Source organism: Leptonychotes weddellii, chromosome 2, assembly GCF_054177405.1.
Source record: "Leptonychotes weddellii isolate Sample4059 chromosome 2, ASM5417740v2, whole genome shotgun sequence".
NCBI classification, from domain to species: Eukaryota; Metazoa; Chordata; class Mammalia; order Carnivora; family Phocidae; genus Leptonychotes; species Leptonychotes weddellii.
The window spans coordinates 49639612-49659201 of NC_138370.1; the positions used below are offsets into that span (position 1 = coordinate 49639612).

General features: G+C 34.6%; 1 protein-coding gene across 1 annotated transcript in view; it reads left to right on the forward strand.

Moving 5' to 3' along the window:
• The window catches only part of NEK1 (NIMA related kinase 1), a 226475-nt gene that overhangs the window by 89366 nt on the left and 117519 nt on the right, over nucleotides 1-19590 (forward strand). Inside the window, exons 19-21 of the mRNA XM_081812908.1 lie at nucleotides 16978-17065; nucleotides 17703-17776; nucleotides 18367-18462. Coding sequence (XP_081669034.1) covers nucleotides 16978-17065; nucleotides 17703-17776; nucleotides 18367-18462 — 258 coding nt within the window. The remainder of the gene's footprint in view (nucleotides 1-16977; nucleotides 17066-17702; nucleotides 17777-18366; nucleotides 18463-19590) is intronic.

Below are 19590 nucleotides of genomic sequence, written 5' to 3' on the forward strand. Positions count from 1 at the left end.
ACCTTTTTCACCACTGTTCATGATACTTTTCAAGCACTTTTATAATAGTTTCTTTAAAATTTTTTGTCATATGATGAGCACTGGGTGTTAAATGTAAGTGATGAATCACTTAATTCTACTCCTGAAACCAGTATTACACTATATGTTAAGTAACTAGAATTTAAATAAAAATTTTGAAAAATGTTTTTATCAGGTAATTATATCATCTGTGTCATCTAATCATAATCTGTTTTTTGTATATTCCCAAGTAAATTGAGATTTTTGTGGTTCTTCATATGCTGACTAATTTTGGATTGTATCCTGAACATTTGGAATATTACAGTATTACTCTGGATTTTATTTAAATCATACAGAGATTGTTGATTGTATTTGTTTTAGCAGACAATTGACCTATCAGGCCCAGGCTACAAGTTCCTACTTTTCTGTTGTGTCCTACAGTTCTGGTTAACTTATTTTCTCAAAGTCTTATAGTGCCCTTCAGATTCGTCCTACAGTGTGGTCTGTCTGAGATCTGGGTAGAAGTCTAGCTGTTAGCTCTATTTTCAAAGTCTTTGGTGTGCAGAACAGGATTATATCCATACATACATAGGTTATCAGTAAGCCCAGGACTTTATAAACAACTTAGGAGGTCATTTTCCTGACCAGGAAAATTGTTCTCCGCCCAGTCTGCCATTGACTTGATGCTTTTCTACTCCCTGAGGCTCTACTTTTCAGTCTTCTAGATATAAGCCTCCTATCTAGGATTTCATCACCTCTGAAGCCAGGGTGGTGGGGAGGGGGGTGATGACGGAGAAGGGAGAGGGACAAAAAGCAATAGGTTTTGGCTCTGCCTTTTTGGCATTTAAGTGTCACAGACAAAAGTTCTCCTCCTTCAGAGTTTGCTTCCTATAAGCTCCCCATTGCTGTCTCAGCTGCCACCACAGCAGTGAGTTTTCCTGCAGGCTACAGCACAAAAGAAAGTTAAAAAGGAGAGAGAAAGAAAAAAAAAGGGGAGATTTCCTCCTTTCTCCTCCTTACTTTCTCCTTAAGTTTTCCAAAGAGTTCCCTCTGCTCCATAAGCCAGAACTGGAAGTTTGTTTCTTTTCTGTTCTTTCTTTCTTTCTTTTTTTAACCTGTCATCACCAGAGTGCTCAATTCCAGGTTTTTGACCAAAGTTAGGTTTAGGCCAGAAGATACCATAGTTTAAAAAAAAAACTACGGACTCACCACATACTTGGTGGTGGTACTTTGAGTTTTGGTGTTCTCTAATTTGCCTGCTGCTATTTACTTTTCAGAATCCTCAAATGTTCTGTCCAGATTTTATAATTCCATTCAGTGGGAGAGGAGAGGTAGCATGTGCTCATTTCATCTTGCCCAGAACTGGAGCTTTGTGATACTCATTCTTAGTATGTTCAAAACTAAATGCATTTAATTATTTTCAAACCTAATGCCCTTGCTGTATTACCCCATCTTACTATAAAGAATCACTATTAAAGATGGCTTGACTTTGAGGTTTTGGTTTGAGTTACTGGGAAGTCAAGTGATCTTTCAGAATCATCCCTCTTGTCACTGGCCCACCCAACTCATATCCATCCAATCAGTGACCAAATCACATGTTTTCTATCTTCTGATTATCTTGTATCCTCATTTCTATTTTTATTATTTCTGCCCTAGTTGAAATTCTCATCTCTTGCTACTCTTTTCATCTCTTTACTTCTAATCTTGGATCTTTATTTGCTTTTTTAAAGTTTTATTCATTTATTTGAGAGAGAGAGATCATGAGCAGGGGGGAGAAGTAGAGGGAGAGGCAGACTCCCCACTGAGCAAGGAGCCCGATGCAGGACTCAATCCCAGGACCCTGAGATCATGACCTGAGCTGAAGGCAGACTCTCAACTGACTGAGCCACCCAGGCGCCCTAATCCTGGATCTTTCTAATGCATCTTTTACTTGAGCTGGCTGCCACAGTGATCTTTCCAAAGCAAAATTGAATGCATTGCTCATTTGCTTCAAGTTATTCAGTGGTTCTTTATTGCCTGGAGGGTAAATGAAAACTTCTTTAGCTTAGCTGAAATTTTCCATCCTTTGGCTTTCTTACTGCTCTTGATTTCCCTCTCTCTTACTTTCTTCACCTCTTAAACTTCAGCAGTACCAAAGCAATTTTTTTTTTTTACCAGATATCCCATCTCCCTTATCTTTTTGGAGAGAGTTCATAGTACCTTGCTGTTGCCTTGTTGGCTTGGGCACTATTGCAGAGGATGTGGGAGAGATTCAGTGGGGAAGAGTAAATTGGTTTCCTGCTGTGAGGGGGAAGATGATTAACTATAGAAATAATTACCATTGTTATGTACAGTGTGTTATAAAGCTTACAAAAAGCTTTCTGATTTTTCTGGCCTTCATTTATCTTCCTAAGAAAGGAGTTTATCAGCTCTAATAATTAGGCTTAGGGAGGAGAGAGTAGGAGAGGACTATGGTAACATCTCAAGAAGTACTTCAGAGTCTACCTTGAAAACACAATCAGAAATCTGTGGGAACACTCATTCATAGTGTTACGTGCTGTCACTCAATCCTGTGTCATGTAGGAAGACTCTCCTTAGCCCAGCATTGTTGATATTGGAAAAAGATCACTTAAAGTAAGTCTAACTAATATAGAGATCCACATTTGGAGTAAAGAGTGAAAAAAAGGTTTGGTTGGGATTTTACCTTGAAAAATACAATTTAAAAATTGTTTTGGGTATTATATGTAAGTGATGAATCACTAAATTCTACTTCTGAAACCAATATTATACTATAGGTTAACTAACTAGAATTTAAATAAAAACTTGAAACAAAGTAAAACACTAAATAAATAGAGAACCTGGAAATACATTCAAGAGACATGTGAAGAAATACTCCTACATCTGTGTGATGTTTAATGACATGGCTTTTGTTGTTTTACCTATTCCATCTTGAGATATAATAAAAATTTATTTTTCTATAAAAAATAATTATACTTTTATCAGAATTTTGGCTATATTTAAGTCTATATTAATTTGAAAGTAATTAATTTAGGGAGGATTGCAATTTTTCTGATAGAATTATGTAATGAGTACTGTATGTGTTTTATCAAATCCAAGATACAACTGTAAGGCATATTATTATTTTACGTATGACTAAAAGAGAAAAAGTGTTGCCAGTTTAATTGATAACAGTACTTTTTGTTACTTAACTTTTATACTTGCTTTTAGATTTATATTTTTTTATAAAATAACTTTCAGATTTATGTTTTAATTATATCATTCTTGTGAGTCCATAAAAAGGAAAATATGAATGAAATAAACTGATAAAGGTATTCATTCCTAAATCTACTTCACATTTATAATTTGACTTTCTGGTCATTTTTTTTTTAATTTTATTTTATTATGTTAATTTTATTTATTATGTTTATTTATTGTTATACAATGCATCATTAGTTTTTGATGTAGTGATCCACCATTCATTGTTTTCATATCTGGTCATTTCTTATTTATTTATTTATTTAAGATTTTGCTTTTCATTAGAGAGAGAGCGCGCATGCAGGCAAGCAGGGGGAGTGGCAGGCAGAGGGAAAAGCAGGCTCCCCACTGAGCAAGGATACTGATGTGGACCCAGGATCCCGGGATCATGACCTAAGCTGAAGGCAGACGCTTAACTGACTGAGCCACCCAGGTGTCCCGTCATTTCTTTTTTAAATTAGGGTCGTTGATGTTCATGTTTTCTCAAGTAATATTATCCTCTATGACACCAAGTGCATTGAGATTTCAACATTTCTTAGGAGTACTCCAGTTTTGTCTCTTGGATTTTCTCTCAAGGAGTTAACACTAGTCTGCAAGTTTTATTGCTAGCATTTTCTTATTCTTATTAAAAGAACTTAATGGAAGGTTTTCAACAACTAGCAGGGGTCATGTTTCTTTTTGAACAAGCCCGTAAGTGATTTCTTATATCAAAACTTTAAGGGGTTACAGTTGTCCAATTATGACACCAAGAAAGAAAAACTAACAAAATTTAGACATCACTCAGGCATAACATATTTATGTTACAACTGATTTCTGGCCCACAGTTGAGGAGATTATAACAGAGTATAAGATGCCATTGACTATAAGATGTACCCGATTTCAGAGATATTAAAATGTTAAAAATTATTCATATTAGAATTGATGAAAGATGGTGCACCCTTCACTTCATGATTTTACATGTACTTTTATAATATAAAAGAGAACCACTTTTTAAAAATGGCTGAGGGCACCTGGGGGGCTCAGTTGGTTAAGTGACTGCGTTGGGCTCAGGTCGTGATCCTGGAGTCCCAGGATCGAGTCCCGCATCGGGCTCCCTGCTCAGCGGGGAGTCTGCTTCTCCCTCTGACCCTCCCCCCTCTCATGCTCTCTCTCTCATTCTCTCTCTCTCTCAAATAAATAAAATCTTTAAAAAATAAAAAATAAAAATGGCTGAGACTTTGACAGTTTTCTAAAGATCATTTCTTAATTTTTTAATAACCAAAATATTTTGAGGAATCAACATTATAATTCTTTGCAGTTTTCTTTTATTCATTTAATTTGTCCTGTCATATGTATAGATGATTTTGCATCTGATTTGAACAATTTTACAATATCACTGTCATCATCTTTATGAAATCCTTCATCTTTGGCAAGATTTGCAATTTCCATTGTCATTCATTTTGTATAACATCCAACAGTCAGGGAGAGATTGACCAACAGAGACCTTGATGTGATGAATGTGAATAGAAACTGGTGTTAAGTGGGGATGGAATAATACCTAGGAACTAATTTTATAGTGGTCATTTGGGGCTATGACTCTTACTTACTTCTCAAATTCAACATTGTAACTAGTTAAATCTTTATGTAACTATACCTAGAGCACAGTACAATAATGAATATTTATGATAACTCTGACTCTTCAAGAAAAAAAATTAACATCAGTGATTTAAGGCAGCAGTATTTATTGATAAATATTAATAGTCACCATTTGTCCAGTTTGAAAATGTACATACATTTATCCTGTGGTTTATCCTTATAACCATTTAAAATCTCCATTTTTCTGATGAAGAGAAGCAGTTTTAAAGAGGTTGTGACACATGCAGGTCTCAAACCTAATAAGTGTTTTCTGATACTTTAACAAATCACTTTATAAATAAACAAATCTGAACAGTTAAGATTAAGTTCTGAGTCTTAAAAATTAATCCTTTGGAATTGGAAAACTGCTGTAAATTATTTGCTCAGTATGTTTTATTAAGTGCTTTGGGAAATCATAATGAATTATAACATTGTTTCTGTGGCAAAAGGAAATTGAAGTCCCTGACTTATAAGCATTTGGAACATAAATAATTTTTAGGTTGAAATTTAAAGAAAATGTGGATTTCAAAATAATTTTATGTGCTTGTGTATGAATTCAAAATTTCCCTGTTTGGGTCACTGAAATTTTCAAAAAATAAAAAATGAAATCTTCAAAAGTCAGGGAAACTAACAAGGAAGACTTCAGCCAAATGGTTTGCTTTCTTCTAAACAGTATGAATAAAAAGTAAAGTAACTGAGAGTCTAATCCTGACAATAATTCTTTGGATAGGAATTATTATTCCAAAGTTACAGGTTTTGAAACCAGCTCAGAGTCCTTAGTACTCTGCCTAGGATCACACAGTATACAGAGGCAGGATGTAAGCCCAGTGTGTGACTTTGGAGATTATGCTTTTAGCTATTTTACTATTGCTCTTTGTTTCTTTTTAAATCTCATATTAGTATTTGCTTTAATTTAGGTAAAACTTGTAGACATGATAATTTTGTAGAGCAGGTGTAGACAAACTTTTTCTGTAAAAGGGCAAATAGTAAATATTTCAGGCCTTACAGTCCATATTGTGTCCTACAAAACAAATGGGTGTGGCTGTGTTCTAGAAAAACTGTATTCACAAAAACAGGCAGCAAGCTAGATGTGAGCTGGGTATTATAGTTTGCTGATTCTTTTTAAAAAGTATCGTAAGAGCAAGTTAGTTCTTCAATACTAAGTTGTTTATTTAAAAAAATTTTTCAGTTCTCTAAAAAGTATTCTCTTATCCTTCTAAAATAAAATGTTTGGTACAAAGAAAAGAATATATGTAATATATGTGTAAATTATGAAACAAAATATTATACTCAGTAGGGTAGAGCACTAATAAGTTCAGTCTATATACTGCTCTCTAATCTAGGGATTGGCAAATGTTTTTTTATGAAGGGCTGGATAATAAATATTTTAAGCTTTATTAGCCATAAGGTCTCTGTCATAACTACAAACTGCATTGTGACACGAAAGTAACCATAGACACTGTAAATGAATGAGTGTGGCTGAGTTCCAATAAAACTTTATTTATGAACACTGAAATTTGAATTTCTTATAATTTACATGTGTTCATGAAATATTCTCTTTATTTTTTTTCACCATTTAAAAATATGAAAAACCATTCTTAGCTTATGGTCCATACAAAAATAGGTGGCAAAGTGGATTTAGCCTGTGAACTGTAGTTTGCAATCTCATGTCCTAACCTTTTTTACTGCCTTCTCCCAGAGGTGCCCATTATCCTGATTTTTGAATTTATCGTTACTGTGGGTTTTTTAAAATACTTTTTTTCCACCTATGTATATGCACCTACACAGTGTAGTATTCTATTTTACTTTAGAGCATTATAAAAATTATAGTGTAGGGACGCCTGGGTGGCTCAGTCAGTTAAGCATCTGCCTTCAGCTCAGGTCATGATCTCAGGGTCCTGGGATTGAGTCTGCATCGGGCTCCTTGCTCAGCGGGGAGCCTGCTTCTCCTTCTTCCTCTGCCTGCCGCTCCCGCCTGCTTGTGCATGCTCTCTCTCTGTCAAATAAATAAAATCTTTTTAAAAAAAACAAACTATACTGTATATAGACTGGGACTTGTTTTTTTTCATTCAACATTTTTTTTCTAAGATTCATTCATGTAGTTGAGTATAGCTGTATAATATTTTTTGTGTGGATATTACCACAGTTATTAATTCTCCTGACAGTAGGTATTTATTTAGTTGGGTATGAGTTCTGCTTTGAACATTCTTGTACATGTTTCTTGGTACACATGTGCAAGAATTTTTCTTGGTTATCAGTTTTCCTCTGTTGAGTAACTTAGAAAAACTGAATTATTTCCCTTGAGAAATGTTATTTCTTATTAACTCATCTTAAATCATTCTGTATTTACTTATACTAATGGAAAAATGCCTTAAAAATGTGAAGTGTTAAACATTTCATTCATTCATTTATTTAATATTACACAAACTTTATTGACTGTTTTGTGCCAGCAACATTTTGTAAGATAAGCAATAAATAGACAGTTAAACCAACAAATAATAACAGCAGCTGCTTACTGAAAGCTTAGTATGCCAGGCATTATGTTAAGTATTTTATACATTATCTGTGTATTAGTCCTCTAGGGATGCTATAACAAAATACCACAAACCAAGTAGCTTAAACAGCAGAAATTTATTAGCTCACAGTTCTGGAGGGTAAAAGTCCAAGATCAGCATGTCTACAGGGTAGGTTCCTTCTGAGGGCTGCAAGATAGAATCATCCATGCCTCTTCCCTATCGTCTGGTGGTTGGCTGGGAATCTTTAGCATTCCTTGATATTAGAATCATTACCCTGATCTGCCTGCATTTCACATAGTGTTCTCCCTGTATGTGAGTCTGCTCCAAATTTCCCCTTTTTATAAGGACATTAGTTGTATTGTATTAGAATCCACTCTAATGATATAATTTTAACTTGATAAATATTCTATTTCCAAATAAGTTCAAATTCTTGGGTACTAGGGGTTAGGACTTCAACATACAGATTTTGGAAGAACAGTTCAACCCGTAACAGTCTCTTTTAGACTTTACAACAGTCCCATGTAACTGTCAAACCTTAATGATACTGGTCCTATCATAGAGTATACTGCATTACAAAAACCCTAGCTACTAAAAAGTAACTTAAGCACAGTTCCAGAACAAGATGACATAAACCCTCTTTTCCCTGCTTCTCCCTTCTAAATAGAATTAAATACCCTGGGAACTAGTTAACATACAACTGTAGTAGGATTCTATATGCTAGAAAGAAGATGAACTAACTAGAGACCTCAGGACTTAAGAAATAGTGTGGTTCCCTGGGGTTTTTTTAATCTCCCATATATTGTGGGCTGGGTGTTGGCCATGCTTGCCTCCCAGATCCACCACAGACAAAAAAAGCAAAAACAAAAACCAAAAGCCTGCTCTCACTTGCCAAATTACTGGGAAAGTGGAATCTCAGGATCTGCTAAGCGGGATCCTCTTGTAAGCTGTGGGCAACAATGAAGCCTCAAGCTGCCCCAATCTCATTCCACAACTAGAGCATGGGCAGGTGACTTGGAGGGCAGTTTGACCCATCAGTGGCAACAAAGCCTTGGACAATCCCAGTTCCACTCAACAACTAGGGCACTAGCAGGTGATTCCATTTATCCACAACAGAGTAGCAGCCATGAGGCCTTTGTATCTCTGTGCCCTCCACCTAACAACATAAGAAGACCCAGACCAAGTGTCATCTGCCTCCGACTCTCAGGAGATCTTCCAATAACAGCAGGTGGCTCAGGGAGGCAACTTTCATTCTCACAAGATAGCACCAGGAGAGACTGAGCAGGAGCACCATCAGCACCAGAACAGTGAAGCAGATTAGAATAATATTACAAGGGTTCAGGAAAGCAAACTGTCATCAGACCTAAAGCCCACAAAAGTAGGCCAGAACCTAAATGCTAATCCTAAATGGAGTTTTTGCCTGCTAAAATTGAAGGTATTAAGAGTTTTCAAATAATTAAAGTATTCAGGACATAATAAAAAAACACTTGTCATACCAAGAACCCAGAAAACCACAACCTGGATGAGTAAGGCCACAACGCTACCACTGTTATCAAGATGAATTACGTATTGGAATTATCTGACGAAGATTTTATTTTATTTTTTATTTTTTTAAAGATTTTATTTATTTATTTGAGAAAGAGAATGAGAGACAGCACTAGAGGGAAGAGGGTCAGAGGGAGAAGCAGACTCCCCGCTGAGCAGGGAGCCTGATGCAGGACTCGATCCTGGGACTCTAGGACTATGACCTGAGCTGAAGGCAGTGGCTTAACCAACTGAGCCACCCAGGCGCCCTGATGAAGATTTTAAAGCTGCTTCAAACAAATGCTTCAGCAAGCAATTAAAACTCTTTTGAATGAATTAAAAAAAAAGGAAATCTCAGTGAAGAAACAGAAGTTATAAAAAAAATAACCAAATGAACATTATATAATTGGAAGATATAATAACCAAAATTTAAAATTCACTGGATAGATTCAGTGGTAGAGTGGAGATGACAGAAGAAAATGTTTCAGTCTTAAGGATCTGTGGAACAATAAGAAGAGATTTAACATTTCTATCGTTGGAGCCCAAAGGGCAAGAGAGAGAGTGTGGGACTGAGAAAACTATTTGAAGAAATAATAGCTGAAAACTTCCTACATTTGGCAAGGGACATAAACCTACAGATGTAAGAAGTTCACCAAGCCTGCAACTAGGATAAACAAAGAAATCTTCACCAAGCAGTATTATTAAATTTCTGAAAGTAAAAGACAAAGCAATTTTTTAAATATTGATAGAGAAATGACATATTACCTATAAAGCAGCACCAATTTGGATGACATCAGATCCCTCATCTGAAACTATGGAGTACAAAAGGAAATGACAGCATTTTTCAAGTGCCAAAGGAAAAGAACTGTCAATCCTGAATCCTTTATCTGATTAAACTGTCCTTCGAGAATGAAGGGGAAATAAAGACATTCTCAAACAAAGTAAACTAAAAGAATCTCTTGTTAACAGAGCAAGTAAAATTGCTAAGGACAAAGAGACAAAGAGAGATATTATATAATAATAGAATCATTCCTGTAAGAAGTTATTTCAGTCTTAAATGGGTATACGCCAAACAATGGACTTTCAAAATATATAAAGTGGAAACAGCTGAAAGGATAAATCCACAAGTATAGTTTGGGACTTCAACACCCTACTTCTCAGTGATTGATAGAACTGCTAGACAGAAATTAGCAATGATACAGAATAGCTAAGCACCATCACAAGCTACCAAGTTCTAATTTACACTTGGTAGATCATTCTACCCAACAATAGCACAATATACTTTTTTTTTTTTAAGTGGAAATGAGTTAACATGCAATGAGACATTCACCAAGACAGACTATATACTGGATCATAAAACCTTCAGGAATTCAGAAGAATCAAAATTACACAGAGTATAATCTTTGAACATCATGGAGCCAAACTAGAAATCTATAATAGATGACAGGAAAAATCTACAAACAGTTGAAAATTAAAACACTTATAATAAGATGGGGTCAAATAGGAAATCTAAAAGGAAACTTAAAAATACATAGAACTGAATGAAAATAGACACAGAACATATTAAAATTTGTGAGATTCAGCTAAAGCACTGCTCTGAAGGAAATTTATAGCACTAGATGCTTAGAAAAGAAGAAAGGCCTCAAATCAGCACTCTTAAGTTCCTACCTCAAGATGCTGGACAAAAGAAGAGCAAAATAGACCCAAAGCAAGCAGAATGGAGGAAATCATTAAAAGTAGAAATGAAATTGAAAATGGGAAAACTATTGAGAAATTTTCTAATGAAACAGAAAGCTGGTTCTTAGAAAAAATTGAATGAAATTGATAATCTCTACAACAATAAAAACAAAGATGACATAAATCACCCATATCAGGAATAAAACAAGGAATATTACTACAGCTCTTTTAGGAAAAAGATAATAACAAGTACCTTGACACTCAGAAATTCAACACCTTAGAAGAAATAGACCAACTCTTTGAAAACTACAGACTACCAAATTGGAATAGGTACCTTAAATAGCCCTGTAACTTTTAAAAATTGAATTTGTGATTTAAGAGCTATCAAAAAAAAAAAAAAAGAAATCTCCAGGCGTACCTGGTTTCACTGGAGAATTTTACCAAACATTCAAAGAAGAATTAACATCAATTTGATACAATGATACAGTCTTCTAGGAAATAGAAACAGAAAGAATATTTCCCAACTCATTTTGAGGCCTGTATTACCCTGATACCCAAGCTAGACAAAGCACAAAAAAGAAAAGTACAGACCTAATATATCTCATGAACCTAGGTGCAAAAATCTGTAATAAAGTTTTGGTGACTCTAATCCAAACATGACCAAGTGGTATTTAGTGTGGAAATGCAAATCATGTTTCAATATTAGAAAATCAGTGTGATCCACAATCTCAATAAGAGGAAAAATCATATAATCATATCAATTGATGCAGAAAATCTTTTGACAAAGTTCATGACAAAAACTGTCAGTAAACTAGAAATAAAGGGGCACACCCTCAACTTTATAATAGGCATCTACAAAAAAAAGAAAATAAATCTAACTTCATATAGATAAAAGCTAAATGCTCTTCCTCTGCAGTTGGGAAAAAGGGAAGATACATTAGCTCTCACCACTCAAATCACAACATTGTACTGGAAGTTCTGGTTACTACAGTAAGGCAAGAAAGAGAAATAAAAGGCATACGGAGTTGAAAAGAAGGAAGGAATAAAATGATTGCTATTTCCAGTTGACATGATTAAATGCTTAGAAAATCCCAAGAACTACAAAAACTCTCCTAGAACTAAAAAATGAGTTATAGTTAATAGGATACAAGATTCAATACATACCATGAACAGGTGTATAAAAATATAATACCATTTGCAGTTGCTTCCAAAAAATGAAAAAAAATTAATAAGACATGCAGGATTTATGCAATTAAAATGACAATATGTTGATGAAATCAAAGAAGACCTAAATACTTGGAGAATCATACCATGTTCATGAATTGGAAGACTCAATGTAGTAAAAATGGCAAGTTGTCCAAATTGATCTATGTTTAGTGCAATTCCTAGTAAAATCTCAGGAATATTTTTTATAGATATAGACAAACTTATTCTAAAATGTATATGGAATGAGAAATGTCTTAAAATAGCCAAAACAGTTTTGAAGAATTAAGTGGGAAGAATGACTCTTCCTTATATTAAGGCTTACTTACAACTGTAGAAATCAAAACAGTATAGTACTAGTGGAGGGATAGATACATAGATTAATGGAACAGTATGGAAAATCCACAAATAGATCTATAATTATATGCCCCACTGATTCTTGAAAAAGAAGCAAAAGCAATTCATGGAGGATGGATTGCCTTTTCAGTATGAGTGCTCGAGAAATTGGACTTCCATTCATAGGCAAAAATATGAACCTTGACCTAAACCTCACACCTTATAAAAGAATTAAAAGAGATCATTCACTCTAGGGGAAAACATAAAATTGTAAAACTTTTAGAAGGAGAAAATTTCAGCCCTTAGACTAGACAAAGAGTTCTTAGACTTGGTGTCAAATAAAAGGAAAATGTTATAAACTGGACTTCATCAGAATTAAAAACTTTTGGGGCACCTGGGTGGCTCAGTTGTTAAGCACCTGCCTTCGGCTCAGGTCATGATCCCGAGGTCCTGGGATCGAGCCCCACATTGGGCTCCCTGCTCAGCGGGAAGCCTGCTTCTCCCTCTCCCACTCCCCCTGCTTGTGTTCCCACTCTTGTTGTGTCTCTGTCAAATAAATAAATAAAATATTTTTTTTAAAAAAATTAAAAACATTTGTTCTGCAAAAGATCTTGTTAAGAGGAAGAAAATACAGATTACACATTGGGAGAAAATATTTGTAAACCCCATATTCAACAAAGGGCTTGTAGGTAGAACACATAAAGAATCACCAAAACTCAACATTAAAAACACTGAGAATCCAATTAGAAAATGGGCAAAAGACTGGCTAAACATTTCATCAAAGAGGATATACACATAGCAGATAACATCATTAGCTATGTGGGAATTGCAAATTAAAACCACATTAATGTATCATTACACACCTATCAGAGTGACTAAAAGTAAAATGATAAAAACCAAGTGCTGGTGATGATGTGGAGAAACTGGATCATCCATTGTTGGTAAGAATGTAAAGTGATACAGCCATTCTGCAAAATAGTTTGACGGTACCCTTTAAAACTAAAAATGAACTTACCATAGGTAATTCTACTCTTGGCACCTATGTCCCAGAGTAAAGAAAATGATTTCACTCAGACACTTGTACATGAATTTTCTTAGCAACTTTAACTCTTAATACCCAAAAAGTTGAAACTACCCAGTGTCCTTCAGTGAGTGAATGAATGAACAAATTATGGCGCATCCATACCATGGAATATTACTTAGCAGTAAAATAGAAAAACCATTGATTTATGCATCCAATACCTTGAATGGACTGCAAGGAATAATACAAAGTAAACACAGTCCATCTCAAATGGATACGTACTGTATGATTCCAATATGTAAATTTTGTGAAGTATAAAGATGGAGAACATATTAGTAGTTGATAGGTGTTAGGTATGGGAGTAGTGAATATGGCTGTGAAGTGTATAGTAATAATACAACTGAGTATCTTGGTGGTGGTTACATAAAGTTATATGTGGTTACATAAAGTTTATGTGTGACAAAATTGCATTAATACAGATACACAATATGTGCATGTATAACTGCTGGAATCAGTTTCCTGGCTTTGATAGTGTACTGTAGTTATGCAAGATGATAAAATTGGGAGAGGCTGGATGAAGGGTCCATGAAAACTGCCTGTACATTTTACCTTTCTGTGAATCTGTAATATTTCAAACTGAAATGTTAAAAAAAAAAAATTGCTTCAAAGTAACTCAGATTTTTCTACTTAAATACCATGGTCAAATACCATGAAAGGAAGATATAGTCTATAGTGATACTCAGATCTCCTCCACCCACTCTTCTGTAACTGTAGATATTTCCATTCATCTTTTCATAGTTCACCTCACATCTTTGCTCAGCCTTGCCTATTTCTTGTTTTCCTTCACCTTCCCACTCTCTGACTCATATCTCAAAAGCTTACGGAACTAATAAGCTAATGCCAAGATCCCTTTGAAGAGGGGAAGAAACTGAGTGGGCAGTAGCCTTTGGTCAGGCTCCAAGAACAGACAGGCAGAGCACATTCATATAATAATACTTTTTATTCTGACATACCCACAAAGTAGGCAGTATTTTTATGCCCAAACTTACAGCAGTTTAAGTAATTTTGCTGAAGGTCAGCAATGGTTAGGTGACATTGACAAATGTGTGAACTGACAGAATTTGAAGTCTTTCCTAGTCCATGTTCTTAACCATCATGGTATACTGCCTGTCCACCATTATAATACACTGATGTGCACTACTGCAGACTGTATATATAAAAATGGTATGGCATGTCACACTTAACTGACTGGAGGAGGTATGAGCAAGGCTTTCTCCATGGATGAAATGTTTGATTTGCATTTTGAAAGATGAGTAGAGTTAGCCATTTTAAGAAGATGAGTGAAATCATGGCATAGTGTATAAACCACAAGGAGTTGTCATGGCTAGAATATAGGCATTGGTAGAGATGAGAATAGATACGGCTAGGTCACAAATGGCCTTATCTGCCATGCAACAGAATAGGATGTATTCTATATTCATATATTATGAAGATAATGGGAACCACTGAAAGATTTATGTGGGCTTTGATGTGAAAGAAACTGTTAAAAAGGTTACTCTGCATTGTAGAGAATAGAATGGGGTAAGGAATAGACTAAGAGGTATAATGATAAATTAGGAAACTCTTGGAAAGTCAGAAGTCAAGAGAAGAGAGCATGAACTAAAGGGCGGAAACTAAAGGGATAGTTAGAGAGTTAGGAGGAGGTGGATTAGTAATTTGACAGGTTTTTGGTGGAGTAGAGAAAGAGGCAAAGATAACTCCCAGCTTGCTGACTTGGGTGGCAGATTGTGATCAATAACTAAAGTAGGAATAAAATCACGTAGTAAAAAGAATGATGAAGTCAGGTTTATAAATTGTTTGAAGTAGCTTTGCTACATAAAGAGTGGAGTTGTCCAGAGGTCAGTTGAATATACATAGACGTTCAAGAAAAAAGGACTGCAAGGTTGATTGAGATTTGGGAATTGGCAACATATTTGTTAAAGCCTCGGAATGAGAAGAGAAGAAGGACCAGAGGAATGAACCTTGACAAAATATTGACATTAGTGATGAGCCAAGGAAGAGAAAAGCCTGGGAAAAATAGTGAAGATTGATTGGAAGAACCCAGGAGAGAGTGCTGTTATAAATACGAAAGAGAGGAGAGATTTTTTTTTTAATGTGTGAATTATAGAACACTCTTTGGTGGAATATTATGGATATTATATAGTCAGTTAAGAATAATATTTTTAAGAAAAAAAATAATGTTTTTAAGGATACTGAATGTGAGGAGAGACTCAGAATATTAAACTTAATATGCTGATTAATATTAAGGTAAAATCAGAATAACTATAGTAAAATCCAGTTTTGTAATGATAAAATGTGTATGTATTTATACATATGAGGAGAAGGAAATTTGGAAGTGAATAACCTTAGACATTAGGTGCTTCGGGTTGTCGAATTGTGAATGATTTATAAGTTTTCTACAGTGAACATATGTTTTTATGAAAGAAAAAAATACTTATATGGATACAAACTAATTTCCAGTGGAAATGTTAATTGCAAAGTTTACTCTGAAGGGTCCATTTGAATTGTGAACTAGGAAGTCAATGGTAACCTTGAAAATTTTCAGAGTATTAGTGGGATCAGAAACCAGATTGTAGTAGGTTAGAAAGTAAATAGGAAAAAAAATGTAAATAGGAAGCAGGAAAATGGAGGTCATGAATATAAAAAAGTATGCTTTCAACAAGCTGATAAAAAGACATTAGATAAGGAAGTTAGACACTGATGATTTTTTTAAGGAAAAAATCTTATAGCATAGTTGTGTGCTGAAGGAAGAGAAAATGGATAGTTTGACAATCTGATATTTTTTGGAAGGATATTAATAATTTCTAATGACATAATTCCATGTTTATGCTAAACTGTTTAAAAAATGATACCAGTTTGTGATTGAATGTGATCATTTGCAATATAGTAACAGGACATGCCCAAGTGTAGAATTTGAGTTCAAATATTTAATATTGTGTCGATTTAGTATGTAAACAAATGTGTAGAAATGATCGGCCCTTTACAGAAAAAAACTTTGATTTGGGTTTAGCTAACCTCCAAAGCAGTTTTAAGAACTTGATTACTTAAATGACTAATAAAAACATAGCTGTTCTCTCTTTTGAATAATTATGTATGGGGTTTAATTGCTTCCTTCTGTTCTCAATGAATGTATTGGTTATATTGATATAGGAAAATGCCAGGGTTTATCAGCTAGAAATGATCAGTGTTTGCCAAACGAAATAAAGTGGCACCTGGATATTCCTAGGTAAGATGCTAATATAGCCTTAGTCATTCTTTAAACTTAGTACATTAAATGATGAACAGGGAATCCTGCAAAACCTGGCAGCTATGTATGGAGGCAGGTCCAGCTCTTCAAGAGGAGGGAAGCCAAGAAACAAAGAGGAAGAGGTATGCTTCCCGCATGTTCGCTACCTCCGTCACATAGCCATTTTTGAGTTTATTGCCTTCCTTTCTTGCATGGTTTAAATTCTTAACAATTATTTAAGGATTTTGTAGGTCTAGAGGGACCTGTTAATATAATTTGACTGACATGCTGTGTCATAATTTTGCCCCATAACTGATATTCAGTATTCTGAGTTCAATTTCTTTTCTTTTGATAAAATTAAAAATTTATAATGTGTTTCTTTTCAGAAATAAGTTGATCTAAATTAAACACTTGAAAGCTAATATTACATTTCCATTAACCAGATTTTGAAACTTTTATTTCTTGTATTCAGATTAACACTTTTCTTTAAATTAAAAAAATTTTAGCAGTAAAAATGTTGATAGTTCTTTCTTTAAATTAAACTGCTGTATGTTTTTTTTCTCTCCTTGTAGGTTTATCTGGCAAGACTGAGGCAAATAAGACTGCAGAATTTCAATGAGCGCCAACAGATTAGAGCCAAACTTCGTGGTGAAAAGGCAGGTTGAAAAATAATTTTTTAAAAAAGTAATTGAATGACATTATAATAGATTAAGATTAAAAATGCTATGTCACTGGGGCACCTGGGTGGCTCAGTCAGTTAAGCATCTGCCTTTGGCTCAGGTCATGATCCTGCAGTCCTGGGATAGAGCCCCAAGTCACGTTCCCTGCTCCCTCTCCCTTTGCTCCTCCCCCCTCCACTTGTGTGCGCTCTCTCTCTCTCTCCCTCTCAAATAAATAAAATATTTTGTAAAAATTAAAAAATTAAAAATGCTATGCCACTGACATAAAATCTGATGGAGTTAAAGTCAAAGATCAGAAAACTATGCATAGAAATAAAATACATTTTAGATGTGGGATTTAAAATTGATAAGACCATTTTTCCAGAGGAATTCTGAGAGGAAAATATAAGTAGTACCCATGGCCATTTTATATCATTCTATTTTTGTCTTTTTTCCATTCATTGTCCGTAAGAGTTAGTAGTTGTGGATAGTTCACTTGTAGCACTTGAGAGAAAATTAGCCATGTTGAGCATTTTATATTTTTAGGTTAGTTTATTCATATTATCTTCCACAGAGCTCTGCACTGAATTCAAGGGTCTGTCCTAAGTGGTTTGCTTACCTATTTACCTTGTAGAAAGAAGCTGATTATTCTGAAGGACAAGAAGGAAGCGAGGAGGCTGACATGCGGCGTAAAAAAGTTGAAGCATTTAAGGTATAGACTAGAAATATACAGTTTTTTTTGAGAAGATTGGAACCTAAGGTAGAAAATTGTGTTAAGTTTTGCATAGTTATTCTTTTGCCTTAATTTTTCGTTCCCCTTTATCCCTCAATGTTTGGTTTCTGAAAAATAGTGTCTTCCTCTCTTCGTATCCTGTATTTATGGAGAGTAATTCGATGAAATCATGACAGAAGTACATGAAACTATTGCACAAGTAATCTTAAAAAGAAAAAATGGTAACCTTAAAAATGAAAAATGTAGTTGTCCATTTCTGTGAAGACAAATGAAGTCTGTATATAATAACCATAGTTTAAAATTTTTACATTTGTATTTCCATTAGAATGTGCCTGTATTTTTATTCAGCAAATACTTACTGAGCAGCAGCTGTGTGTTGAGCCTGGTTTTGGTGCTAGGGATATAGAGTGAGCTTCTATTTTTACTCGAGAAATTCTCCCCGACCCCCACAACTCCTCCTTTTTGGCTAATAAGTAAATCGTTTTAGATACCTAAAACAAAGCAAAACAAAAAAACAACCTATACCCTTCTCTCTGGTAACTAATTTCGTTGATTGTTTTTATTTTCAGGCCCAAGCAAGTGCACGTGCTGCTGTACTAAAAGAACAATTAGAACGAAAGAGAAAGGAAGCATATGAGAGAGAAAAGAAAGTATGGGAAGAGCATGTAAGATTTAGCTCATATTCTTGATCCTGGTCATGTTATTAATGTTCCTATCTCTCTTACTGGCTAGTATGTCACCATTCTAATTTTGTAATTCTTTTCTTTCCCATTTTTTATTCTCATTCATTCTCCCTCTCCCATCCCCTCCCCTGGCTCTCCCTCTCTATCACCCTCTCTGTCTTTCGTATTTAAGGATGATCAGTATGGAAGTTATTTTGGGGTTTGATTTGGGGTGAGAACCTAATTTACTTATTCTAAAATGAGTAAGTTTTAAAATAATAAGTTTTTATTATTGCCAAGTAACTAATCAAAGTCCCAGCATCACTTAATGTCTATGCTTTCTTTCTGCCACTGATTTATAAAGCTATCTTTATATATTAATATAAATACCTATATAATTAATATGAATCAATATTAATATAAATATTAATATAAATACCTATATATTAAATTTTTATACAAACTAGAGAATGACTCTATAATATACGTGCATCAAGCTCTCTTCTGTTCCATTACTCCATCTGTTCTGCCACTACCTCATTGTATTAGTAATTGTGGATTTAGAATATATTTAAATTTTTGATAGAGTTTTTCCCTCATTTCCTTTTTACTCTTCTTTTTACATTGTTTTCCTTAGTTGCTTGCTCTCTTTTTCTTTACCAGATACATTCCTGGGTAACTTTTGTCTCTCTCTCTCTCTCTTATTTTCTTTTTAAATTCTATTGGGGGGCGCCTGGGTGGTTCAGTCAGTTTAGGCATCTGACTCTGGATTTCAGCTCAGATCGTGGACTCAGGGTTGTGAGATCAAGCTTTGCATTAGGCTCCTCACTCAGTGGGGAGTCTGCTTCTCTCTCTCTCTCCTTCCCCCCCCCACCCTGCACTCTCTCTCCCTTTCTGTCTCTCAAATCAAGAAATAAATCTTTAAAAAAATTCTGTTGGAATTTTTATCAATATTACCTTAAACCTACAAATTAATTTATTCAGGAGCATGTTAAGTATCTACATTTATTCATTATTTCTTTTATATCTCTTACACAATTTTGATCATTTTAAGGTCATACTTGTTATATTTCTTGTAAAGGTTATTTGTTAATAGTACCTAATTCTGTTTCTGTTTTAAAAGGGTTTTTT